The sequence below is a fragment of the Pongo abelii genome, chromosome 8 (assembly GCF_028885655.2).
Source record: "Pongo abelii isolate AG06213 chromosome 8, NHGRI_mPonAbe1-v2.0_pri, whole genome shotgun sequence".
Classification (NCBI taxonomy): domain Eukaryota; kingdom Metazoa; phylum Chordata; class Mammalia; order Primates; family Hominidae; genus Pongo; species Pongo abelii.
In genome coordinates this window covers 48,170,282-48,192,976 of record NC_071993.2, presented here as the reverse complement: position 1 = coordinate 48,192,976, position 22,695 = coordinate 48,170,282, and the positions used below count along the sequence as shown (strand labels likewise).

The 22,695-nt window shown below is 39.5% G+C and overlaps 1 protein-coding gene and 1 non-coding gene across 2 annotated transcripts in view; one reads left to right on the top strand and one right to left on the bottom strand.

The window, feature by feature from the left end:
- The window catches only part of LOC112135129 (ribosome biogenesis protein BMS1 homolog), a 46,109-nt gene that overhangs the window by 4,173 nt on the left and 19,241 nt on the right, over window positions 1–22,695 (top strand). Inside the window, 10 exon segments of the mRNA XM_054523246.2 lie at window positions 1,803–1,991; window positions 3,142–3,284; window positions 4,007–4,128; window positions 4,471–4,658; window positions 5,364–5,503; window positions 7,476–8,236; window positions 8,428–8,458; window positions 8,460–8,509; window positions 9,457–9,614; window positions 13,141–13,222. Coding sequence (XP_054379221.2) covers window positions 1,803–1,991; window positions 3,142–3,284; window positions 4,007–4,128; window positions 4,471–4,658; window positions 5,364–5,503; window positions 7,476–8,236; window positions 8,428–8,458; window positions 8,460–8,509; window positions 9,457–9,614; window positions 13,141–13,222 — 1,864 coding nt within the window.
- LOC112135342 (small nucleolar RNA U13) lies at window positions 21,211–21,314 on the bottom strand. Its single transcript, XR_002916638.1, has one exon. It is a non-coding gene; the product is annotated as a small nucleolar RNA U13 (small nucleolar RNA).

The following is a 22,695-nucleotide window of genomic DNA, read 5'->3' as shown; positions in this document are numbered from 1 at the left end:
GTTATTTGGAATTATATAATAAATTATAGTCACCCTATTGTGCTGTTGGACACCAGAATTTATTCTAACTGTATTTTTATACCTGTTAACCTTTCCCTCTTTGTCCCTCCCTCCCTGCTCCCCTTCCCAGCCTCTTAACCATCATTGAGAGAGATGCCTATTATGTAAATCTTTTAAAGATTTTTCAAAAGGAACACACACATTTGGTAAAGTACTCTAACTGTAATGCAGGGTGCACACAATGTGCGTTTTCTTTTTCCTTAGTATAACCGCTGGTCTCTCAGATCCCTGCAGAGTAGTATCCTTTTAGATACATATAAACACACATGCCACCCTTTAAAAACAAGTGGTAGCTTATTTTACACACTGTTCTATGCTTTGCTTTTTTCATATAATGTATTTTGGAGGTATATAATCAGTAAGTACTGCAGCTCTGCCTCCTTTTTAATATAATATTCCATTCTATGGATGCACCATAATTTATTTAGCCTAGCTTATGTTGACTGCTCTGCTGTGGATTGCCAAAGCCTCCTGTGTCCAGCAAAGGCACACACAATACATGGATTTGGGTGTGTACAGGCGTGTGTGGATTAGGGGAGTAACACTGGCTTAGATGACAAAGACTGGCAGCTGAGGGACTGTTTGCTCCCTGTTCTTCCTGACCCTACAACCAGCTGCTTGCTCCCTGGCACTCTGTGGCATCAAATGTAGCGTGAGGATATTCCGCCTGTCCTTTGAGCTGGTCTAGTGTTGCTGGAAAGCTGTGCTTGCTGCCTCAGTCCACAGTGGCAGCTGTGCTTTCTCACAAGCCCACCTTCATATATTCTGTGGTTTCGGATTTTGAACATTTCCTAGTTTAATCAAAGATGGGCATTTCTGTTTCCATTTTTTTTGTTATTTTTAGTTATCTATGCAAAGATAAGAACAGAAGTGTTTTTAATACTTAAACTAGAAGTTTCCAGGAATGAATTCTGAAATTATTTTGCATCTTTGAAGCATCTTAAATTTTAAAAATTGGTCTCATCTACTTACATTTTCTTATAGACCACCATTCATCATAATCTTACTGTTTTTTTTTTTTTTTTTTTTTACCTAATTCTAAACTGGTAGCTATTTAAAAAAAATTTCTGAGCAATTGAGTTATCCAAATTAACATATAAGATAGAGGTTTCCACTGCATCCTTCTCAACAAAAAACAGATTTTTTTTTTCTATGAGGCGATTGAAAGAAGAGGTTGGTTTTCTGTACATATTTAATGTATTTCATTGATTATCACTTTCTTCCCATTCTTTGGATGCCAGAGACCTGTTATTTGGCTTAAAAATACCTTACAGAAAACTTGATTTCTTTAAATTAGGATTTCTTAGGTAAGGGCCAGGTTAGACCCAGCCTTTTCTGAGTTACTTCTCATACATTAAAATTCTTATAATGGAAGTTTATATCCTAGTGGACATTGTCTTATGGTGGGCTTTTAGAGCAAGTCAGAGGGTGGTGGTTTCTCTGTCTGGATGATACCTGTGTAGTCATTTGATTTAGTCTGGAGTGCAACTTTTCCATCCAGGGCCAGATAGTAAATATTTTTGGCTTTGTGGATCACATCTCATGCAGCTACTTAGCTCTGCAGTTGTAGTGCACAGGCGGCCATACACAATATGTAAATGAATTAATGTGGCTATGTTCCAATAAAACTTTAGCTACAAACACAGGTGATGGGCTGGATTTTGCCCGTGGCAGTTGCCAACCCTTAGTGTAGGTGGTCTGTTTTGGTAGTTTCTTTGAGAAATGATGTGTTCTGCTTTTAGATACTGATGCTTATAGATGCCAGCTTTGGGTTTGAAATGGAAACGTTTGAGTTTCTAAACATCTGTCAAGTCCATGGCTTTCCTAAAATTCTGGGAGTTCTCACCCACCTCGACTCCTTCAAGCATAATAAGCAACTGAAGAAGACAAAGAAGCGATTAAAACACAGGTTCTGGACAGAAGTTTACCCGGTATGAAGAGAAATAATTATTGGATACTAACAGTATAATCCTTTTAAAATAGACTGAAGAGGCCGGGTGCAGTGGCTAACACCTGTAATCCCAGCACTTTGCGAGGCAGAGGCAGTCGGATCACTTGAGCCTAGAGTTTTGAGCTCAGGGCAACATGACCAAACCCCATCTGTACTAAAAATGAAAAATTAGCCAGGTGTGGTGGCGTGCACCTGTAACCCCAGCTACTCAGGAGGCTGAGAAGTGAGAATTGCTTGAACCTGGGAGACAGAGGGTGCAGTGAGCTGAGATCATGCCACTGCACTCCAGCCTGGGTGACAGAGTGAGACTCTTGTCTCAAAAAAAAAAAAAAATACTAAAGAGACATTACTAAACATCTCTCTAGGATTCACCTCCTGAATTCCCTTTGTGTGTGTGTTCACAGTCCCTGGCCTCCTGAATTCCTTTGTGTGTGTGTTCACAGTCTATGGACTGCTGAATTCCTTTGTGTATGTGTTCAGCCTCTGGCCTGCTGAATTCTTTTGCATGTATGTTTACAGTCTATGGCCTGCTGAATTCCTTTGTGTATGTGTTCAGTCTCTGGCCTGCTGAATTCCTTTGTGTGTGTGTTCATAGTCTCTGGCCTGCTGAATTCCCTTTGTGTATGTGTTCAGTCTCTGGCCTGCTGAATTCCTTTGTGTGTGTGTTCAGTCTTCTGGAAGGTTTCCCTCAAAAGGGTGCTTGTTTTGGGCCTCTTGGTGTATCTCATTTGTCTCTGTACCTGCTGCACCAGGCAGTGTCTGGCTGTTTTGGGGTCAGGACTTAATAGAGTACATCGGAAGTTTCTCGCAGTTACAGGACCAGGCACTGCCCCTTCCTTTCTATACTGCTTTGGTCCATCGGCCACAGAACCGTTTCTGCGCTCAGACGCCACACCTCCCACTCCTCACCATACTTAGATGGATGCCCCGGCTCAGCTGCAGAGCAGTCTGCCTCTGTGTGGTTCTGATAAATCCTGAAAGAAGCCAGCAAGGCTCTGGAAGCCTCAGGACAGTGGCTTTGCTGGAAGTCTCCCTTCCTAGGATTGCTTCTTGTTTAGAGCTTTTATTTTGTTGCAGTATTGATGATAATTTAATTGAAATGTAATTTTTAATTTTCCTCTAATGTTTAGGGTGCCAAGCTGTTCTACCTTTCTGGAATGGTGCATGGAGAATATCAAAACCAAGAAATCCACAATCTGGGCCATTTTATTACAGTTACGAAGTTTAGGCCTCTCACATGGCAAACTTCTCACCCTTATATCCTGGCAGACAGGTAAAATATGATCTTAAGCTTTTTCTTCCTGGGCCATATATTTCAAAGCTAAAAAGGCTAGAAAAAGAACAGTGATAGGATTTATTTTGTGCCGATTTGAATAGTGGGGGTAGAAGTGTAGTTGATGGAAAATGTCTACTTATATCTTGCTCAAAGATGCCGTGCCTTTGGGAGTAAATTAATTATGAGATGTTTAGGAAAATGGGAGGACTTGGAAGTATTTAAGGCTACAGGATGTGGCTCCATCCTACGTTCAGCCTCAGTTTTCAGTGATGCTGCCTTCGTGCCCGGGTGCTTGAGTCCTTCGTGTGTTCCTTCTGTTTCCTTCCTTTGTGCCCTTCCTCGTGTGGTTTTCTCAGCCTGGAATTCCCTTTTTCCACCTGCCAGAATCCAAACCACAGTAAAAATCGCAGAGCACAGGCTCGCCCTCTTCCAGAAAGGGATTTTCTGAATATGTTCTTCACTCTTCCCCGACCCCAGGTGGACGTCATCTCCCTGTCTGGTGTCTTACGCAATGAATATCACTTTCAGCCTAGAGATACAGTTGTGTGTCTGCCCCTTTTCCTCTGGTGGATAGTGAATGGTGCTTCCTTATTTCTGCATTTTCTAGTTTTCTAAATGACGTGCTTAGTGGACAAGAGTGTGATGAATCATTGACACATGAAAGGAGGTATAGGAACTTTTGGCATTCATTTCTGCTGTGATTGAATTTATTTTTCTAGGATGGAAGATTTGACAAACCCAGAGGATATCCGAACAAACATCAAATGTGACCGGAAGGTGTCACTTTATGGTTATTTAAGAGGAGCACACTTGAAAAATAAAAGCCAAATTCACATGCCAGGTATTCTCTTGTTGTAGAACATACTAGAATTACACATAGGATTCTTGGGATGGCTTCATTTCTCAGGAAAACTGAAAAATGACCAAACAAGGGAAGATGGCCTTGCTGGAGGTTTTAAAAGTAAGCCAGCTATGTGTAGGCCTACAAAGGTATTACCGAATCCCCTCTTCTCTGACCTCTTGTCTTGTAGCTAGAGGGCCACTGTTCCAGTGTGGCACAATGCCCTTCTTTAGTGTCATGGGTTAAGCTCTTGGACTGTGGATCATATTTAAACCCCTAGTCAAGGGTAGATACTTCTGACTTCTTGTCAGCTGAAGCTGGCTTTTGGGTTCTGTCTTCCAGGGGTAGGAGATTTTGCCGTGAGTGACATCAGTTTCCTCCCAGACCCTTGTGCTCTTCCTGAACAACAAAAGAAGCGCTGTTTAAATGAGAAGGAGAAGCTGGTTTATGCGCCTCTTTCTGGAGTTGGGGGTGTGCTGTATGACAAAGATGCTGTCTATGTTGACCTTGGTGGCAGCCACGGTTTTCAGGTATCGGTGAGACGGGAGTCATTTCTCTGAATTCTCATTATTCTTTCTGAATCTGTTTTTTAATCACAAAAAGTAATGTACTCAGTTTTATTTATTGAAGATTTTTCTCTTGTACTTATAATAAAGGCCCAAATGCATATTGTAAATATATAGGATAAAAAGAATACTTTTTTTTCATTGTACCAAGCAGAAGAGTCCTCTCCTTCATTCCTCCTTGATCCACGGCCCCAGAGCAGGCATTGCTGCCATGTGGCGCCTGCATGGCCCATCCCCGTTTCTACAAAATCAGTGTGCTTTCCAGCTTTCATTGGTCTTTTTCTCATTCACAGTGGTCTCCTCATCCTGTATTTTAAAGTGGATTTCAAATATTTATTTCTTTGTTCTGAAGTGGAATTTTATTGGGTTAAAATCAGGGTTATTTTAAAATGTTAGAAAGGCTAGCATTGTTGTAGCTTTGGAGCTGAGGATTTTCTAGCTAGGTGTTTAGGTTATCAGGTTATATGCTCCCTGAACTTTGGAAAAGTTTAATGGAGATGGGGATCCATTTCAAGCTTTGTTGTAAGGATTTTCTTCTCTGCTTTTTGAGGCATTAAGAAAGGTTCTTAGGAAATGTGTCTAAGATAATTTTGAGAAACTGAGTGAAAGCAGTGTCTCTCCAGGATCTTTGTGCTTTCCTCACGTGCCCTTTCTTGGTGGTCTTGACAGGACGAGGTGGGGCCCACCCATGAGCTGGTCCAGAGTCTCATCTCTACCCACTCCACCATTGATGCCAAGATGGCTTCAAGTCGAGTGACGCTGTTTTCTGATTCCAAGCCACTTGGGTCAGAGGATATAAATAATCAAGGGTAAGTCTGCTTTTTTTCTATTTTTAATAAAAAGATGTATTACAAAAGATCATATCACCTATAATTCAGCCATCATAACACATTTTGGTGGGATTTATTCTATGTTATTTTGTTTTTCTTTGTGTGTGCATGTGTCTCTGAGGGCTCTTCACTTACCTGACATTACAAGGGAGTCTTTTCTTGAAATAAATTGCAGGATGCATTTTTCAACAGACCCCAAATGTTTCTCAAATACCACGCCATCTTCCATAGGTTGCCTTTTGTTTTTTAAGAGACCTGAGGCCACTTGGCTTTCTTTTGGTGGCCAAAACACTAGAGCAGAGTCAAGGAGTTTGTGGCTATCCAGAAGCCACATGCCTTGTCTCTGAAAGTTTTATTTAGATTATGTTGTATTATCTCCTTTGGGTAGGTTTCCATGGATGTATGGCTTATGTGAATTATTTTTCAGTCTGGGTTGGGAATTTGTATACCTTTATACATAGCGGATGTTTGCAAAACATTGGTTTTGTTGTATTGATTTATGACTCCCAGTAAAATTCATCTGAAAATTTTGAGATTATCTAGTATGTAATTTGGTACAATGTGCATAAACTACCTAGCAGAATGCCTGACAGGTACGAAGTGTTCGCCGAAAGATCAGTCCTTATAATGAGATTACTAGCTATTTTCACTTTTGCATATCCTAGTCATCCTTGTCTACAAGAATACTCTCTTCTAATATAGTTACAGTTAAAATACATAATTTTATTTCTATATTCTGATCATTTCCTTCTTCTATACAGTCTTTATGTAGTCATCATTTTGTTACTGGTGTATTCTTTTTTTTTTTTTTTTTTTTTGTGACAAGATCTTGCTTTGTCTCCCAGGCTGGAGTGCAGTGGTATAATCCTGGCTCACTTCAGCCTTGAACTCCCAGGCTCAAGTGGTCCTCCTGCTTCAGCCCCCCAAGTAGCTGGGACTACAGCAGTGTGCCACCACTCCCAGCTAATTTTTTTTTTTTCTAGAGATTAGGTCTCACTATGTTGCCCGGGCTGGTCTCAAACTCCTGGGCTCAAGCAATCCTCCTGACTTGGCCTTCCAAAGTTCTGGGATTACAGATGTGAGCCACTACGCCTGGCCTATTATTGCTGTATTCTAACTTATCCATCTCTTATGGTATGATTTTCAGTTTTTTCAAATTTATGTTTTCATAATTTTATATATCTTGCTACATTAAATAGCTTCATACAGTTTTCTTTTATCCTGTGATTTTAGCTTCCTGATGATTCTTCTGTATCAGTTATAGCACTGGTGACTTAAAATGGATGTTCTTCCTCTGTCATTCCTCCTACGTTTGTTAGCTGGCATTTTTAACAAAGAGCTTTCTCTTCTCCCCTTTATTTCGGTATCACTGCTGACTAATGCACTTGTGTTTTGTTCCATGGGTTATTTTCCATCACTATCATTATTCTTCCTGATGCCTATGCTGTCCCAGATTTGGCTGCAGGCACCTTCAGCCTGTCTCCTGTGTCCTTTCAATTGTCTCTGTTAGTCTTTGAGCATTTCTCACTTTCTGACAGAACAAGAGGATCCAGGCTCATTTTGCCTTCTTTCTGCCTTGGGCCTGGACTTAGCCATTTCTCTTAAGGATCATGTGTTTTTAGCTTAGAAATTAATCAGCTTTCCAAAAGATCTACAAAACAGTAACTTCCCTTTTGAGCAATTCTTTCCTAAAATTAGATTTTTGTTTTTTAAGGGTTATTCCTTTATTCTCTCTATAAGTTCTTTTGAAGTGTGGTGTTAGGGAACCATGCCCGAGTTTGCTTATTAACTCTTCCAATGTTTATCAGATCATATTTTCCCTATGCTATGTCATCTTAAACAATTCCTTGACATTTTCTATTTCTTTGTGTTTTCATTGACTATATTGCCATTTCTAGATTAGCTGATTAATGTACAAATTGAATTATTTTGTATTTCCTTGGTAATACAGGCTAATGATGCCAAAGGAGGAAAAACAAATGGACTTGAAAACTGGTCGAAAGCGTCGGAAAGCCATTTTTGGAGATGAAGATGAATCTGGAGATAGTGATGATGAAGAAGATGATGAAATGTCTGAAGATGACGGGTTGGAAAATGGCTCTAGTGATGAGGAAGCAGAAGAGGAGGAAAATGCTGAGATGACTGATCAGTATATGGCTGTTAAGGGCGTCAAATGACGGAAACTTGAGGAGTTGGAAGAAGACAGTGAAATGGATTTGCCAGCATTTGCTGACAGTGACGATGACCTTGAGAGGAGCTCAGCAGAAGAAGGGGAAGTGGAGGAAGCTGATGAAAGCAGTGAAGAAGAGGACTGCACTGCAGGAGAGAAGGGCATTTCAGGATCAAAGGCTGCTGGAGAAGGTAGTAAAGCAGAGCTGTCGCCAGCTAATTGCCAGAGTGACCGTGTGAATCTGGAGAAGTCTTTGCTGATGAAGAAAGCAGCTCTCCCCACTTTCGATTCTGGACATTGCACAGCTGAAGAGGTGTTTGCATCTGAAGATGAATCTGAAGAAAGCTCCTCACTCAGTGCAGAGGAAGAAGACTCAGAAAATGAAGAGGCTATTAGAAAAAAGCTTTCAAAGCCTTCTCGAGTGAGCAGTGGTCAGAAACTGGGGCCACGGAACTTAATTGATGAGACCAGTGATATAGAAAATTTACTCAAAGAGGAAGAAGATTACAAGGAAGAAAATAATGATTCCAAAGAAACCTCAGGTAAGCCTAAATGTAGTTGGTTGCTGCTATGAACTTGGCACTCGAAATGGTACCCAAAGGAATGTCTACATTTAGGGGTCTGTTGATTCTGTGATTTTTGTTAACTGTTGAAAAGCTGCATTGTGGATGGATCTCAAGGGAGGGGAGACACATGAACAAGCCTAACTGGAGGTTGGCATTGGTCGTTTCAGGTGCCCTCAAGTGGAAGGAAGACCTTTCCAGAAAGGCAGCAGCAAGCAGCTCCAAACCTCCGAACGCTTATTTATGGGACAGGTAAAGAATTCTGGTTCAGAGCTGGAAATGTTTAGTTTCTCTGATTATTTAGATGAGGGAACTGGTTGGAGGATTGGGCTGGTATTGTTGACATCCATAATTGCTGTCCATCACATTTCATATTTGACAGATGTCTCTAATCATCAGCTTATGAGGACCACACATTGATCTTATAAAGTAGACTTATGGGTTTGCTGTAAAACTGGATGCAAATACCGTCCATTGCATCATGTTATGTCCCCTATTTAAAAGTCCTTCATGAGAATTTTTTTGTAGATTAGTGCCAGAAAAATATTTCTGCCCATAAAAATATTTATTTTTTTCCTTTCTGAGAATGAGAACCCTGTATAACACATATTGTTCTCCCTTTTGCCCTTGTCCTCTGATTTTAGGCTTTACTAAACTTACCAATATGTTCTTTCTGGTAGAATTAATGCAAAAATAAACATATAGGGGTGAACTTTACATTGTGCTCCCTGGTTACTGCATGGTGAGATCAAGGCCACATGGTGAGACATTTGGTCTCAGCCCACTGAATTGGGAAGGTTGTTGTATACTGATTTTCATTCAGGTTTTGTCTAGGTACTCTTAGTGATGAGAGGCTCAACACTCTTTAGAGCTCTTCTTTAATAATCTAAAGCTCTGCCTTTAAATGTCCCTTCCCTCCCTTCACCGCTAGTATTCTCACTCCTTCTCAGCCTCTTAGCTACTCCCGTGCAGGAGCACAGGAGCCCCACACATGTAGAGCAATAGCTTCCTGGCTCTCTTCATCCGTGGCTGCCCTGCCCTCTCAATTCCTAACTCTTATGTGGCCATTGCCATACCCACCACAGACAGAGGCCCTCAGTTCCTGAGTTCAAAGACTCATGGCCTAACTGGTTGAAAACAATGAGTCCTCTAGGGCTGTAATTTTTGTTCTCACTTTTCTGCCATGGTGTGCTCTTTAGTGACAGAAGATAATGAAGAAGAAGATGGTGATACCCGAGAAGAGCTTGGAGGGTTGTTTCGTGTCAACCAGCCTGACAGAGAGTGTAAGCACAAGGCTGACTCTTTGGACTGCTCCAGATTTCTTGTGGAGGCCCCCCATGACTGGAATTTAGAGGAGGTAAGGCTGGGTAGTACATCTGATTTATTAGAGAATTAGAGAATTGTTCTAGAATAAGATTATCTGATGTCAATATTGCTTACCTGTTGTTGGCTTCTTATTTTTACAGGATTACAGGTCATTCTCCCAGATATTGTAGTGGGCGCTTCATGCATCCTAAGCAGTAACATGTTCTGAGTTTAGTTAGACCATGTACATGGCCCACAGAGGACAGGTTCAGCTTCCAGTGTGGACAGTAGTGTGCATCTTTATTTTGAAACATCACACATAAGTTTCTATACATCAGATGTATTTTGTGTCTTATCACTAGGATATATATAGCATCCCTGAGTTAACATTTATAGTTTCTGCTATTTGTAAGCATAGAGAAATCTGTGATACCTGTATATGTTCTTCCTGCAGCTTACCATTTTGTAGTCACACTGGAATTCATTCAGTACTCAAACTCACCACAGCTTACCCTCCTCTTAGACCTCTTCTCTTTCTCTCTCTCTCTCTCTTTGAGATATGGTCTTGCTCTGCAGCCCAGGCTGGAGTGTAGTGGCACAAGTGTATGGCTCAACGCAGCCATGACCTCCTGGGCTCAAGGAATCCTCCCACCTCAGCCTCCAGAGTAGCTGGGACTATAGGCACGAGCCACCAGGCCTGCCTAATTTTTGTATTTTTTGTAGAGATAAAACATGTTTCACCATGTTGAGCTAGTTTCGAACTCTGGGTTCGAGTGATCTTCCTGCCTTGGAGCCTCCCAGAGTGCTGGGATTACAGGAGTGAGCCATCGCGCCAGCGCCTTTCTCTATATTCTCTTCTGGAATGTTCTGATCTTCCAAAGGCTGCCTTCTTTTTGTCAATTCAGTTTGGCTTAGATGTCACTTCTCACAGAGGCCCAATTGCTATCATACTGCCTATTGTAATTCGCCAGATAACACTTAATGCACTTTATGAGATTTTATTTAACCATTTTTTTATGGTGAAATTTAATATAGATATAGAAAACCACGTAAAAACAATTGTTTAGCCTAATGGGTTGCCAGAAGGTGAATATCTCTGTACTCAGCACTCAGGCTGGGAAATCAAGCTTTGCTGCTCAATTGCGACACCAGCCACAGTCCCCTTCCTCCCTGTAGAAGGAGGTGTAGTCCAGCCTCTTAAGGTGATGCTTTCCTTTTCTTCCTGGTTTCCTCCTTCACGCTTCACAAGCATCATAGTTTACTTTTACTTGATCTGCACTACTGTTTTCAGTCTATCTTTTAACATTTTTAGTCAACAATCTTTCCTTCCCATTTCTTTTTTTGGTTACATTTTATTTAATAAACCAAGTCTTTGGTCTGTAGAGTTTCTTGTATTCTGGATTTTGTGGATTGCTTTGCATCCCTCTGGAGTTTCCCAGGCCCTCCTGTATTTCCTGTGAATGGGTATGGAGCAATACCAATAGAACTTCTGTGATGAGAGGAATGTGTATCTGAGCTGTGGGTGTGGCTACTTGTGGCTACTGAGCTCTTTAAATGTGGCTAATGAGACTGGAGAACTAAATTTTAAATTTTATTTAATCTTAATTAAGATTAATTTAAATAGCCACGTATTTCTAGTTACCCTGTAGACAAAACATCTAGCAGTTGGATGGGATTTAAATTTGATTTTTATTTTTTGGTGAAACTGCTTCCCAGGTGATGGTGTTTTCTCATTAGGAGGCGCATAAAGACTGGTTGTGTCCTTTTGATGCTGTTAGATGTTATCAGTTGTTGGTGCTCAATGCCTAGAACCATACCAATTTCTTAAGAATGTAGAGTGGTGATGTTCCATTCAATCATTTCTCTTTATGTATTAGCTGTAATACTTCTTTAAAGAGAAACTTTTCCTCTTTTACTATTCGGTTATCCACTTTCATATATATAGGGTAAATGCTTGATTTTTTTTTTTTTTTTTTTTTTTGAGACGGAGTTTTGCTCTGTCGCCCAGGCTGGAGTGCAGTGGCATGATCTCGGCTCACTGCAAGCTCTGCCTCCCGGGTTCATGCCATTCTCCTGCCTCAGCCTCCCGAGTAGCTGGTATTACAGGCACCCGCCACTACGCCCCGCTAATTTTTTTGTAGTTTTAGTAGAGATGGGGTTTCACCATGTTGGTCAGGCTGGTCTCGAACTCCTGACCTCCTGATCCACCTGCCTCGGCCTCCCAAAGTGCTGGGATTACAGGTGTGAGCCACTGCACCCGGCCCATGCTTGATTTTTTAATCAGTTTTTGGAGTGATTCTCCAAAGGATACTTGTTTGTAAGTTTCACTGTGATGTCATGGATATAAATGTAGCTGATGTGCCTTGTGCTCCTGCACCTGTTATCCCTTATTGAAGCTCCTCTTTATCCCACCTGTGGCCTGTAAGAGTCTGTGCACACCAGCTCCTGAGTCCTTATGTTACAATCATAGTCATTCTTTATCAATTCTTGCTCTATGATATGAGAGAGTGCTTGGAATCACCCATAAGAAATCCTGATTTCTTTTAGTGGGAAATGGTATTTCAACATGACAGCCTAGGTATAGGAATGCTTACTGCCATGAGTTGATGATTACTTCTAGGCCTTCTCAGTGACCCGAACCAGGAGAGCTCATATAAATATTTCCAGTTCATATACAGGACTACATCTTATTCATTCTTCCACTGGAGAATTATTCCTTGGTTGAATCAGCAGATGATGAAATTAGAGAATCACATAATTACTCATTTGCTTTATCCCATATTACACACAAAATAGTGTCAGAATAATATGACTACTGAAAACAGTTAAAGATTTTTTTCCCTTATATACTGTCTCATTTCTGTTTTCAAAAGTGACTATGCCATTTTACTTATCCACTGGCACTGTATGTGGGTTCCAGTTTCACCAGTTCTTCACCAGCACTTGCTATTATCTGTCTTTTTGATTATAGCCATCCTAGAGGGGGTGAAGTTGTATCTCATTGTAGTATTGACTTGCATTCCCTGATAGATAATGATGTTGAACATCTTTTCATGTGCTTATTGGCTATTTGTACATATTCTTCATGTTGTTTGCCCATTTCAAAAATTGGATTACTTAGTTGTATGTGTTGTTTATATATTCTGGATATAAGTCCCTTATCGGATACATAATTTGCAAATATCTTCTCCCATTTTATAGGAATTAAGTTTTCAAACAGACAGGTTTAGATTAACAAGTAGCAAGACCAACTTTGTAAACTACTGTCTCATTGCATCGCCTTAGAAACCTTAATAAAATTGAAAATCAGTTAAATTAGTAATTATCTGTTTGTTTACTTATGAGGTCAGTAGACTAGTAGTATTTAATACTTTCCCTGTCTGCTGCTTAATGTGTTTTATCTCTGTGGTTATACTGTCTCCATGAAAGGTAAAGTTATTTCCTGGGCTCATTTGGAATGAGAATATCCATGAAAGTGGGAAATATTTAAAGGCAAGTTGTCACCTACTGCCATTTCTTAGAGTTGTTTTGCTGAGTGATTGGAACACCTCACCTAAGTGCTGACTTTTCTGCGTAAGGTTATGAACAGTATCAGAGATTGCTTCGTGACTGGAAAGTGGGAAGATGATAAAGATGCAGCCAAGATCTTAGCAGAAGATGGTAAGTAAAGAGCTGGGTTCTTCAGGAAGACTGGCTTCTGTAAACTTTATTTTCTTCAGTATCTTAGACAATAGTCAAATTGAAAATAATAGTCACTTGTCAAATGCTTTGGGGAATTCAGACAGGAGTAATGAACCATGTAATATTCTGGGTTTTCCTTTTATAATGATCTTATTTTCTCAGTTGGCTGATTTACTACATATGGACTTTAAAAGTGAGAAACTTTCCATAAATTTTAATCGTGTGTTTGCTAAAAATAGATTTTGTGTGATGTGAAAAATATATACAAATAACCTTTATTTTTTTCATAATAAAGGTAGTATGCATTGTGAAAAATTTCGAATGAAAAGTACATAACATACCAGAATTCTACCAACCCATAAAAAAACCTTTGTTAGCTTCTTCAACTATTTCCTTCTAGTCATTTAAAAATCATGTGTTTAAACCTTTTTAGCTGTACTTTATATAATTTTCGGCAGGAGGATTGCTTAAGTGATGTACTTTATATAAATTTTGTCATTAAATTTTTTCAAATATTTCATTTTTATTATTTAAAATTAAATGAAAATATTTTATTTAAAATAAATAAAATATTATTTATTATTATCATAGTATTATTGAAGTCACAATTTTTTCAATATCTAAGTAGTTTTGTACTTTGTTCATTTTATAAAGAACTCCACACTGAACAACTTTGAAATAATTCTTGGCTCACACTTTTTAATTTCATAAGAGATTCATAAGTGTTAGAATTGAGTCATTTTTATGGATTGCAACTGCCACATGGTTTTTTGGAAGGTCATTATTTTTGTTTTGTCTTGAGACAGGATGTCGCTCTGTTACCCAGACTGGAGTGCTATGGTGTGGTCATGGCCCACTGCAGCCTCACCCTCGCAGACCGAAGCCTCCCGAGTAGCTAGGACCACAGGCTTGCATCACTACACCTGGCTAATTTTAAAATTTTTTTGTACAGACAGTCTTTTTATGTTGCCCAGGCTGGTCTCAAACTCCTAGGCTTAAGAGATCCTCCTGCCTCAGCCTCTTGAGTAGCTTGAACCACAGATTTATACCACCATGCCTGGCTAATTCTTAAATATTTTGTACAGATGGGGGGGCTTGCCATGTTGCCTAGGCTGGCCTTGAATTCCTGGGCTTAAGCAATCCTCCCGCCTTAGCCTTCTAAAGTGCTGGGATTACAGGCATGAGCCACTGTGCCTAGTCTGTAGTATGTGAATGTATTCTTTATATATATATAATTTTTTTCCTGGGTTTTCTAGTTAATATCATTGATCTCTGTTGGTTCATTTATTATTACTATAATTTAGTACTCTATGTAGCTTTATCATGTTACTAAGACACCAGTTATTAAAACCGTGTCTCAACAGTTTCTTTCCCTTTTTGTTCTGCTGGGGGGCTTCTTTTAGGATTCTCCTGACTATTCTCACTTGCTTATTGTTTTTTCCATAGGAACTTAAGAATCGTCTTTTCTGTTTTCAAAAGAAAGTGTGGTGGGTTTCTTTTTTAATCACTTTAGTGAGGTATAATTGATGGTAAACTACAGTGTTTAAAGTATACAATTTGATAAGCTTTGATATGTGAATATACCATCACCACAATCAAAATAATGAACACATTTGTCACCCCCACAGTTTTCTTACGCCACTTTGTAACCCTCCATCCTGTCCTCTTCCATCGCCAGGTACATTCAGCTGCCTTGTGTCGCTATTCAGTAGGTTGTGCCCTTTAGAATTTAATCGAAATGGGATCCTACAATATGTACTGTTTTCTGTCTAACTTCTTTTACTCAGCATGATTATTTCAAGATTCATCCATGCTGTTGCATCTTCATTTCTTTTTGTTGGCTAGTGGGTAGTCCATTGTATGATGTATAGCAATTTATTTATCTGTTAACCTGTTGATAAACAATTATTTCCAGGTTTTGGCTATTATGAGTAAAGCTGGTATGAACATTTTTGTAGAAGTCTTTATGTGAACCACCGCTTTTATTTCTTTTGGGTAAATAAGTAGTTCAGAATGGACTAAATGGGTCATATGACAAGTACACATTTAATTTTTTAAGAAATTACCCAACTGTTTTCCAAAGTGTTTATACCATTTTCCATTGCCACCATAACTTTGTGCGACTTCCGGTTGCTTCACTCTACATCTTTCCCAGTACCTGGTAGTATCAGTCTTTTTAAATTGTAGGCCTTCTTTTAGGCATAGAGTGGTATCTTGTAGTTTTAGTGACTAATGGTATCGAGCATTTTTTCATGTGCTTATTTGCCGTCTGTGTCTTCTTTGATGAAATATCTGTCCAAATCTTTTGCACATTGTTTTAATTTGGTTGAATTCTAAGAAATTTTGTGTATTTTTGATACAAATTCTGTATCACGTGTTATCCAATTATTTTTGCCTGGCGTGTGCCTTGTCTTTTCTATTTTTAATAGTGTTTTTCACAGAGCAAAGTATTTAGTTTTGGTGTAGGTCAATTTATCAAAAAAAATTTTTTTTTTTTTGGAATAGAGTCTTGCTCTGTCTCCCAGAGTGCGATGCGATCTCGGCTCACTGCAACCTCTGCCTCTGGGTTCAAGCCATTCTCCTGCCTCAGCCTCCCGAGTAACTGGGATTACAGGCGCCCGCCACCATGCCTGCCTAATTTTTGTGTTTTTAGTAGAGATGGGGTTTCGCCATGTTGGTCAGGCTGGTCTTGAACTCCTGACCTCAGGTGATCCACCCGCCTCAGCCTCCCAAAGTGCTGGAATTACAGGCATGAGCCACTGTGCCCTGCCCAAAATTTTCTCTTATGGACTCTGCTTTTGATAGTGCATGTAAGAAATCTTTGCCTCACTCAGCGTCACAAATTGTCTCATATATTCTATAAGTCTTACAGTTTCAGGTTTTACATTTAGGTCTATAATTCTTTTTGAGTTAATTTTTTATAGAGTGTTGGGTATGGATTTAGGTTCCTTTTGACATATTGATATGTACTTTTCCCTGCACCATCTGCTGAAAATCTATTTTTTTCCCCATTGAATTGCCCTGTATTGGTTGGCCATATATGGGTGAATATTTCTGGGCTCTCTGTTCTGTTCCATTGATATATTTGTTTATTTTTGTACCAATACCAACACTGTCTCTGTTACTTACAGCTTTATAATTAGTCTTGGAATTAAGTAGTTTTTAACTTTAGGTAGTTTTTCAAACTTTATTCTCTTTTTCAAAGTTGTTTTTGTTAATCTAGGTTCTTTGCATTTTCATGTAAATTTTAAGATGAGCATGTCAATTGCTATAAAAAAGCCCACTGCAATTTTGATTGGGATTTCATGGAACTTGTAAACAATTTGGGAAAATTGCCATCTTAACCACATTGAGTTTTCTGATCTATGAACATAGTAACTCTCCATTTATCTTGTTCTTTAATTTCTCTCAGCAAGGTTTTCAGGATACAGGTCTTATACAACTCTCAACAATTTATTTTCATATCAAGTTGTATTTATGTATGGCTAATATACAAGAAATGCAGTTGATTTTTTTTTTTTTTATTGATCTTGTATCCTGCAATCTTGCTAAATTACTTGTTAGTTCTTTTTTTGAGACAGAGTCTCGCTCTGTCACCCAGGCTGGAGTGCAGTGGCTTGATCTCAGCTCACCGCAGCCTCTGCCTTCCAGGTTCAAGCAATTCTCGTGCCCCAGCCTCGCAAGTAGCTGAGATTACAGGCAGCCACTATCACGCCCGGCTAGTTTTTTTATTTTTAGTAGAGATGGGGTTTCACCAGGTTGGCCAGGCTAGTCTCAAACTCCTGACCTCAAGTGTGTGTTTGGAGGGGAGGGGTAAACTTTGACTAAACAGTATTCATGGTTTTCTAAGTAAATACTTCTTACTCTCCCAAGGATTCTGTTTCTTTTATGCTGCTTTTTCTCCTGTTCTGCACAATAAAGCCTGGGCTTCCAATTCTGCTTTGACCTTTCACCTTGGTCCAATCTCATATGGTTCCCCCAGTTTCTGTGCAGGATGGTTCTGGGAGCCAAGCAGGAAACTCTTTATCTACAGAAAGGCTGAGATAGATCCCGGTGGTTTTACTTTCTTTCTTTCCTATCTGGATGACTTAATTTTTCTTGCCTTACTGCCCTGGTTTAAACTTCCAGGACAGTGTGGATTAGAAGTCAAAGTAAACATCCTTGCTTTGTCCTGATTTTGCTTATTTTCCAAGTGAACTTAAGAATCACCTTTTCTGGCCGGGCGCAGTGGTTCACGCCTATAATCCTAGCACTTTGGGAGGCTGAGGCGGGCGGATCATGAGGTCAGGAGTTTGAGACCAGTCTGGCCAACATGGTGAAACCCCGTCTCTACTAAAAATACAAAAATTAGCCGAGCGTGGTGGCACACGCCCATAATCCTAGCTACTCAGGAGGCTGAGGCAGGAGAATTGCTTGAACCCGGAAGGCAGAGGTTGCAGTAAGCTGAGATCGCGCCACTGTACTCCAGCCTGGGCGACAGCGCGAGACTCCGTCTCAGGAAAAAAAGAAAAAAAAAAAATCACCTTTTCTATTTCCAAAAGAAAAGTTTGTGGTGTGTTTTTTCCTAATTAAACTTTTAAGTTTGAGGTAATTGTAGATTGACATGCACTTGTAAGAACAAATACAGAGAAAAAAAAAAGAACGAATACAGAGAGATCTCCTGTATCTTGTACTATAGCAGTATCTGTGTATATATGTACTATGTATACTATGTGTACTGTAATACAAGGTCACAGCCTGGATGCCGACATTGATACAATCTGCTGATCCTATGTAGATTTCTCCAGTTTCATTTATGTGTGTGTGTGTGTGTGTTTTACGTGTGTGTGTGTCTATACTTCTGTGCTCTTTTATCACATGTGTAGGTTTGTGTGTCTACCAACAGTTAAGATATGGAGCAGCTCCATCACAAGGATTGCTTGTATTGCTGTTTTATAAACACACGCACGCCCCTACTGTTCCCCAGCCCCCAGTTCCTTCCCTTGTGAACCATAATGTGTTTTCTGTTTCTACAATTTTGTCATCTTCAAGAATGTTAAATAAACAGAATCATAGTCTATAACCTTTTGTGAGGGGCTTTTTTTCCTCAGCATAATTTCCTGGAAATCCATTCAAGTTGGTGCATGTACCATAGGTCATTCCTTTTTATTGCTGAGTAGTGCTCGATTGTATGGATGTACCGGTTTGTTTAACCATTCATCCAAGATCAAGCTGGGTTGTTTTCAGTTTGTTTTGTTTTGTTTTGTTTTCAGACAGGGTCTTGCTCTGATGCCCAGTCTGGGGTGCAGTGGTGTGATATTGGCTCACTGCAGCCTCGACCTCCTAGGCTCAAGCGATCTTCCCACATCAGCACCCCCAAGGAGCTGGGACTACAGGCATGCACCACTGTGCCTGGCTAATATTTTTTTATTTGTTTGTTTGTTTGTTTTGTAGAGACAGGATCTTGCTGTGTTGCTTAGGCTGGTCTTGAACTCCTGGCCTGTTTTCAATTTTTGACTATTAGAATGGAGCTACTATGAACACTTGTATACAAGTTTTTGTGTAAATATGCACTTCCCATTTTTCTGGGAAATAAATGCCCAATAATGCAATTGCTGGGTCATATGGTAATTGCACAGTTTCATAGGAGACTGCCAGAGTAGTTGGGCCATTTGTTGTTTCTACTAGCAATTATGTGAGTGATCCAATTTCTTTACATCCTTGCCAATGTGTGGTGTTCTCACTGTTGTTTATTCTAGCTATTCTAATAGGTATATGATATTTCATTGTGGTTTTAAGATGTACTTCCCCAGTGGCTAATAATGGTGAGCATTTTTTCATGTGTTTATTTGCATTTTTATATCTTCTATACAGATAAAAAATGTCTGGGGATGTCTTTTTTTTGCACTTTTAAAAATTGGGTTGGGTTGGGTACTGTGAGTTCATTATATGTTTAACTGCATCGTCGGATGTGTGATTTGCAGATACTTTCTCCTAGTCTGTAGTTTTCATTTTCTTAATGGGGCCTTTCATAGAGCAAACATTTTTAGTTTTTATTTTTTATTATTATTATTATTTTTTTGAGACAGAGTCTCGCTCTGTTGCACAGGCTGGAGTGCAGTGGCGCGATCTCCACTCACTGCAAGCTCCGCTGCCTGGGTTCACACCATTCTCCTGCCTCAGCCTCCCGAGTAGCTGGGACTACAGGCGCCCACCACCACACCCGGCTAATTTTTTTGTATTTTTAGTAGAGACGGGGTTTCACAGTGTTCGCCAGGATGGTCTCCATCTCCTGACCTCGTGATCCGCCCGCCTCAGCCTCCCAAAGTGTTGGGATTACAGGCGTGAGCCACCTTGTTGGGCCAAAAGTTTTTATTTTTGATGAAATCCAATTTACCAGTTTTTTATAGTATTTTTTGTTTTCTCTTTACACCCAGGATCTATTTTGATTTTTTCATTTTATGAGATAGGAGGCTTAGCTCAAGGTTTATATATTCGCCTGAGGTTGTATAATTTTTCTAGCACCATTTATTTTATTGAATTGCTTTTGACTTTTGTAAAAAATTAGTTGAGCGTCTTTCTGTGAATCTGTTTCTGGGTTCTCTTGTGTTCCATTGACTTCACATGTCAATCCCTTGGCCAGTACCACCCTTGCTGTCTACGTTCCTGTAGCTTTATAGTGAGTGTTAATGTTGAGTAGAGTGACTCCTCTTACTTTATTCTTGTTTTTCAAGATTGGTTAAGCTATCCCAAGGCTTGTGACTTTCCCTATAAATTTTAGAATAAACTTGTTTGTGTCTACAACAACTTAGCTGGGATTTTGATAGGGATTGCATTAAACCTATAGATCAGTTTGGGGGGATAATCTTTTTCTATTTTGAATATTAAAATAGATGAACACAGTATATTTATTTATTTTAGTTTTTATCTCTTTCCTCAGTATTATGATTTTCGGCATACCAGTTGGGAATATGTTTTGATAAGTTTAGACCTAAGTATTTGATTTTGATTGATTTTCTTTTGTTTCCCTTTTGTCCCACTAAACTCACTTATTAGTTGTAGGAGGGTTTTGTTTTGTTTTGTCTTTGTAGATTGCCTGGGATTGTCTACACAGACAGTTGTGTAGAAAACATAGAGACAGTGTTATTTCTTTCTTTTCAACCTGTATGGCTTTTCCTTCTTTTTTTTTTTAATTAATTTTTTTGGGGGTAGAGATGGGGTCTCACTATGTTGCTCAGGCTGGTCTCGAACTCCTGAACTCCAGTGATCTGCCTGCCTCAGCCTCCCAGAGTGCTGGGATTATAGGCGTGAGTGACCATGCCTGGCCTTCTTTCTGTTTTAAAATTTTCTGCCTTAATTCAGTGACTGGACTTTTAGTACAATGTGGAGTAAGAGTGCTGAGAGTGGACTTCCTATGTTGTTCCCAATCTTGTCACTGTTATTTATTTACTATCATGATTGGATGTTGAATTTTGTTTAATGCCTTTTTGTGTCAGTTGATATGATCATCTGGATATGGGTTTCATTCTTTACTCTTTTGATATAGATTACACTGATCCTTTTATTTTTTGAGACACGATCTTCCTCTGTCACCCAGGCTGGAGTGCAGTGGTGCGATCATGGCTCACCACAGCATCGACCTCCTATGCTCCAGTGATCCTCCTGCCTCCACCTGCCATGTAGCTAGGACTACAAGTGTGTGCTATCATGCCTGGCTAATTTTTTTTTTTTTTTTTGTAGAGCCAGGTCTTACTGTGTTGCCCAGGCTGGTCTTGGCTTCAAGGGAACTCTTGGCTTCAAGGGATCCTCCCACTTCAGCCTCCTAAGCATTAGGTTTACAGGCAGGAGCCACTGCACCTGGCCTGATTCATTTTTTGAATATTGAAGCAGACTTGCATACCTGGAATAACTCTCACTTGATCATGAATGAAAATGAAAATACAACATATGGAAATGTGTGTGTTTTTTTGTTTTGTTTTTTCTTTTCATGTCAGATGGTTAACGTGCTAATGTTGTAACAAGGGTCAAGGGTGGCATATCCCACATACGTGCATGAATACCCAGTCATCACACTTATGAACTATGAAAAGATCACCATATGAAAATTTTTATACAAATCTTTTTATGTGTTCTTGGATTCCATTTGATAGTACTTTGTTGAGGACTTTTTGCATTCATGAGAGATACTGGTCTGTGGGTTTTTTTTGTTTTGTTTTGTTTTTTCTTTTTGTGGGGGTACTGTCTTCATCTGGTTTTGGTACTGGGATAATACTAGCCTCATAAAATGAGTTGCAAAGTGTTCCCTATTCTGTTTTCTGGAAGAGTTTGCATAGAATTGGGATGAATTCTTTAAATATTTGGTGTAATTCTCCAGTGAAACCATCTGGGCCTGGAGATTTCTTGTTCCAGAAGCTCTTAATTACAAATTTTATTTCTTTAATGGTTATAGGACGATTCAGATTATCTATTTCATCTTGCCTGAATTTTGGTAGTTTATGATTTTCAAGGTGTTTCAAGTCCTGTTAGGGAAGTGGAAGTTGCACTGAGTGCCTTCTTGAAGAGACCAGCTTGGGTAGTCTGAGGGTGATGTTTAGAGTATTTGCTTAATACTCTTTAACGGCTGCGGGACCCTTTTTGATAACCCCTGTTTTATTCGTGATGTTGTTGGTTTGTGTCTTCTCTGTTTTTATCTTTGTCGTAAAATTTATTAATTTTGTTGATTCTATTCAAATGACCAGCTTTTTGTTTCATTGATTTTCTCTGTTTTTCTGTTTTCAGTGTTATTGATTTCTGCCCTTTATTTATTATTATTATTATTTTTTGAGACTGAATTTCACTCTTGTTGCCCAGGCTGGAGTGCAATGGCACGTTCTTGGCTCCCCGCAACCTCCACTTCCGGGTTCAAGTGATTCTCCTGCCTCAGCTTCCCAAGTAGCTGGGATTACAGGCATGCACCTTCACGCACAGCTAATTTTTTGTATTTTTAGTAGAGACAGGGTTTCTCCGTGTTGGTCAGGCTGTTCTCAAGCTACCAACCTCAGTTGATCCACCTGCCTTGGCCTCCCAAAGTGCTGGGAATACAGGTGTGAGCCACTGCACCCGGCCAATTTCTGCCCCTTATTATTTCTATTCTTCTGCTTGTTTGGGGTTTATTTTGTTCTTTTTGAAATTTCTTAGGTTATTGGTTTATCTTTTCTCATTTCTAATGTGAGCATTTAGTGTTTAAATTTCCTTCTCAGTACTGCTGAGCTGTACTCCACAAATGTTCATGTGTTGTATTTTCATTCATATTTCCTTTGGGACTTCTTTTTGGCCCATGCATTATTTATAAATATGTTGTTTTAATTATCAAGTATTTAGAGAGTTTCCCGATTTTCTATTATAGATTTCTAGCTTGATTACATTATGTTCTGAGAACATATTCTTACGATTTGAATTATTTTAGATTTGCTGTGATTTCTTTTATTGCCCCA